General features: G+C 28.1%; 1 protein-coding gene across 1 annotated transcript in view; it reads right to left on the bottom strand.

Moving 5' to 3' along the window:
- Positions 1 to 551: 551 nt before the first annotated feature.
- Positions 552 to 3,271, bottom strand: part of LOC108689240 (xanthine dehydrogenase) — an 11,973-nt gene continuing 9,253 nt past the window's right edge. Inside the window, exons 17-24 of the mRNA XM_018195927.1 lie at positions 3,105 to 3,271; positions 2,804 to 2,995; positions 2,305 to 2,450; positions 2,048 to 2,225; positions 1,761 to 1,889; positions 1,448 to 1,690; positions 884 to 1,138; positions 552 to 740 (exon numbers count right to left, since the gene is read on the bottom strand). The exon at positions 3,105 to 3,271 is cut by the window's right edge and continues 7 nt beyond it. Of these exons, the coding sequence (XP_018051416.1) occupies positions 552 to 740; positions 884 to 1,138; positions 1,448 to 1,690; positions 1,761 to 1,889; positions 2,048 to 2,225; positions 2,305 to 2,450; positions 2,804 to 2,995; positions 3,105 to 3,271 (1,499 nt within the window). The remainder of the gene's footprint in view (positions 741 to 883; positions 1,139 to 1,447; positions 1,691 to 1,760; positions 1,890 to 2,047; positions 2,226 to 2,304; positions 2,451 to 2,803; positions 2,996 to 3,104) is intronic.

Genomic DNA, 3,271 nt, shown 5'->3' with positions numbered 1-3,271 from the left:
TATATATATATATATAAGATTGTAATGGCTGCAGCAACCAATCATTTTTTTACTTTTATGGAAATGCGATAAACTGAATGATTCTCGCGCTAATTTAAATATTGATTCTCGCCATGTAATTGAATTTATGGGTTTTTTTCCCATCTAATCTGACATCAATTCTGTTGTTTTATGGAAAATATTTGTAAAATCATATGCATTAATAATACGATAATTCATGAGGTTTGAATTTATAATATAATAATAATGTAACTATTATTAATGTAACTATTCTTATTTTATTCATGATTCCTTTGCAGATATTTATCTCTGTTAATATATATTAATTTATTTTTGTTTATATTATCTATGTATATTAGATATATATTATATATATATTATATCAACATTTCTAATATTTTCATCTTTAAAATAGTTGAAAAATATAAAAGTTATTAACAAATCTTTATTCATGGCACTTTATTCCACTGCTGTTTTAAATCGGGCTCTGTAATCTGCAAAATAAAAAGTTGAAGTATCTTAATAATATGTAAGAAGGACGAAAAATTAAATTAAAAACTTAATTGTAATACCTTCATTGTTAAATTATCTATGCAAGCATTACGTATACGTGCAGCAGTTGCAGGTGCATCAAATCTAAAATATTTATGAATATTCATATCTTTACGCGCAGCCTTAATTGCTTCCTTAATGGCAAAGAACGCAGATGACGCCAGAAATAACGGTGGCTCACCAACAGCCTATTGTATTCAAATTATTTTTTAATATAAAAAAAATATAACAAGTATATAATATTATTTTATAGTATATTGCTATCTTATTTCTTTTCTTTGAAATTAATGCATGCTATATAAAAATATTTGAAATTAAGAAAAAATTATACCTTAGAAGAATATACTGCTCTTGGATTGGAAACTCCTTTTAATAAGGAAACATTAAATTGTTGAGGTATATCGGTGAAGCCCGGTAATTTATACACGCCAGGTCCTCTACTAAGTAAAGCTCCCGTTGGTGAATAAATCATTTCCTCTAATGTAAATAAACCGTACCCTTGAACGAAGGCACCTTCAACTTGTCCTATGTCAATGGCTGGATTTAAACTTTCTCCTAGATCCATAACAATGTCTGTCCGTAAAACCTATACCGATTGAAAAATATCAATATTCGTTTTATAAAATCCCCATGCTTCTATAACACATATTTTAAAATTTATAAAGTTATTATGAGTGTCGTTTGTATATTCCTAATATAAAATTTGTGATAAAAATTATAACATTGATGTTTTAAAGAAATACATTTTAATCTTATAAATTATTAATTTTTTAATGATATTTTTTCGTACGAAATAATGTCATGAATTAAGTAGTGTAAAAGAATACATAATTGCTTTTTGAAAAAAGTATTAATTGCATATCGAAAATTGCATAATTATACACATAAGATGTACCTCATGATCACCAGTAAGACAATCGATTTCCACTTCTGTACAAGCAACGCCATACGTAAAATAATTAAAGGGATTCCCTGTATTAGTTTCAAAAGAATATCCAATGTTGGGCGTTCGATAGAAACCGGTAGTGGACAGACTTATCCTTTGAAAATATGCTGCTTTTATCCACTCTTCCCAAGTACCTTTTGGATCGCTGTTAATTATCGGTTGTAAACGATTCATGATTTCCTGACATGCATTCTGAAAATTAATTTCTATAGTTTAATCGACATTTATTTGCATAAGTTATATATAAAATATTATTACACACCATAACAGCCATGCCATTGAGATCAGATCCACAACTTGCCGCAGTCGCAGATGTATTGGGAACTTTATCGGTAGCCGTTTCAACGATATGTATCTTTGCTGGGTTTATTCTTAAGATTCTGCTAGTAATCTGATCATAATATAAAGAAAGAAGAAGAACTTAACTTCATTTTCTTAATTTCTATAGAGATTGCAATTAATTGCAATTTAGATTATGATTTATAAATGCAAATTTTATTTAAAATAAATATTTATATATAGGGAGACACAAGTGAATATTATTCATACTTGAATCATTTTTGTGTTTAGACCTTGTCCCATCTCAACGCCACTGTGACTGAGTAGCACTGATCCGTCAATATATACATGCACTAATGCACCCGCTTGGTTTAGGAATAATGCCGTAAATGCTATACCGAACTTTGTAGGTACAATCGCGAGTCCTTTTTTCTTAAATCGATTCTCTCTATAAAATTATTCATAATTGACTTTAATAATTTGTAATTTAATTTACAATTTATATACGATGCAAACGAATTACTTGCCTATTGTATCGTTGAATCTCAATTATTCTTTCACTATAACGGGAAGATGCTAGACATTCGCGCCAACAGCGATCTAAAGTACAATTTATCAGTTGTTGGTTGTAATGCGTTAAATCACCTTCCTTATATAAATTTAATTCGGACAACTGTTGTAAAAAATTTTTTCAATTATTATTAAATTTATTTCTATCTGCTTGTAATATGTAAACTGGATGTACAATTTTATACATGGTAGATTGAAATGTAGATGATAAGAAAGATAGAGAAAGGGAGAGAGAGTGATTTAAGGGCTCAAAATAAATTGAAATAATAAAACATTTTTTTTTTAGAGTAACTTTGTAATTAATTAAATTCTTTTTCGAGAACATTGTATTAATGTTTATCGACCAACTTTGTATAATCAATAAATTGTTTATCGACCAACTTTGTATAATCAATAAATTTTATAAAAATAGAAAATTATTTCGTTGCATATATAACTTATAATACCAAAAATTACCTTGATGATATCTAGATTCAGATAATCAGCAATTTGTCGAATGATAGTTTCAGCTAAAAACATTCCTTGTGGTCCACCAAAACCTCGAAAAGCTGTGTTCGATGGTAAATTTGTTTTACACACATAGCCATATACTTCTGACACTGGAATTTTATATGAATTTTCAAAATGAAACATAGCACGTTCCAATACCTGGAAATATTAGAAAAAAATTCATGCTCTTTATGCTCGTGTACATTAGCATTATTATATAATTTTTAACAAAAAAACTAATTTTCTCAATTTACATTTTATTACTCACCGATATTGATAAATCATGAGAATAACCTCCATTGTTATATATGTGTACTTTTGCGACTTTGATAAGTCCATCATTATTACATCCAACTTTGTATTTAAATAAAAATGGATGTCGTGTTCCACTTATCATCATGTCTTCGTCTCTATCTAACATGCAACGAACTGGTT

This window comes from Atta colombica, unplaced genomic scaffold (assembly GCF_001594045.1).
Source record: "Atta colombica isolate Treedump-2 unplaced genomic scaffold, Acol1.0 scaffold261, whole genome shotgun sequence".
Lineage (NCBI taxonomy): Eukaryota > Metazoa > Arthropoda > Insecta > Hymenoptera > Formicidae > Atta > Atta colombica.
This window is presented reverse-complemented; position numbering and strand designations above follow the sequence as displayed.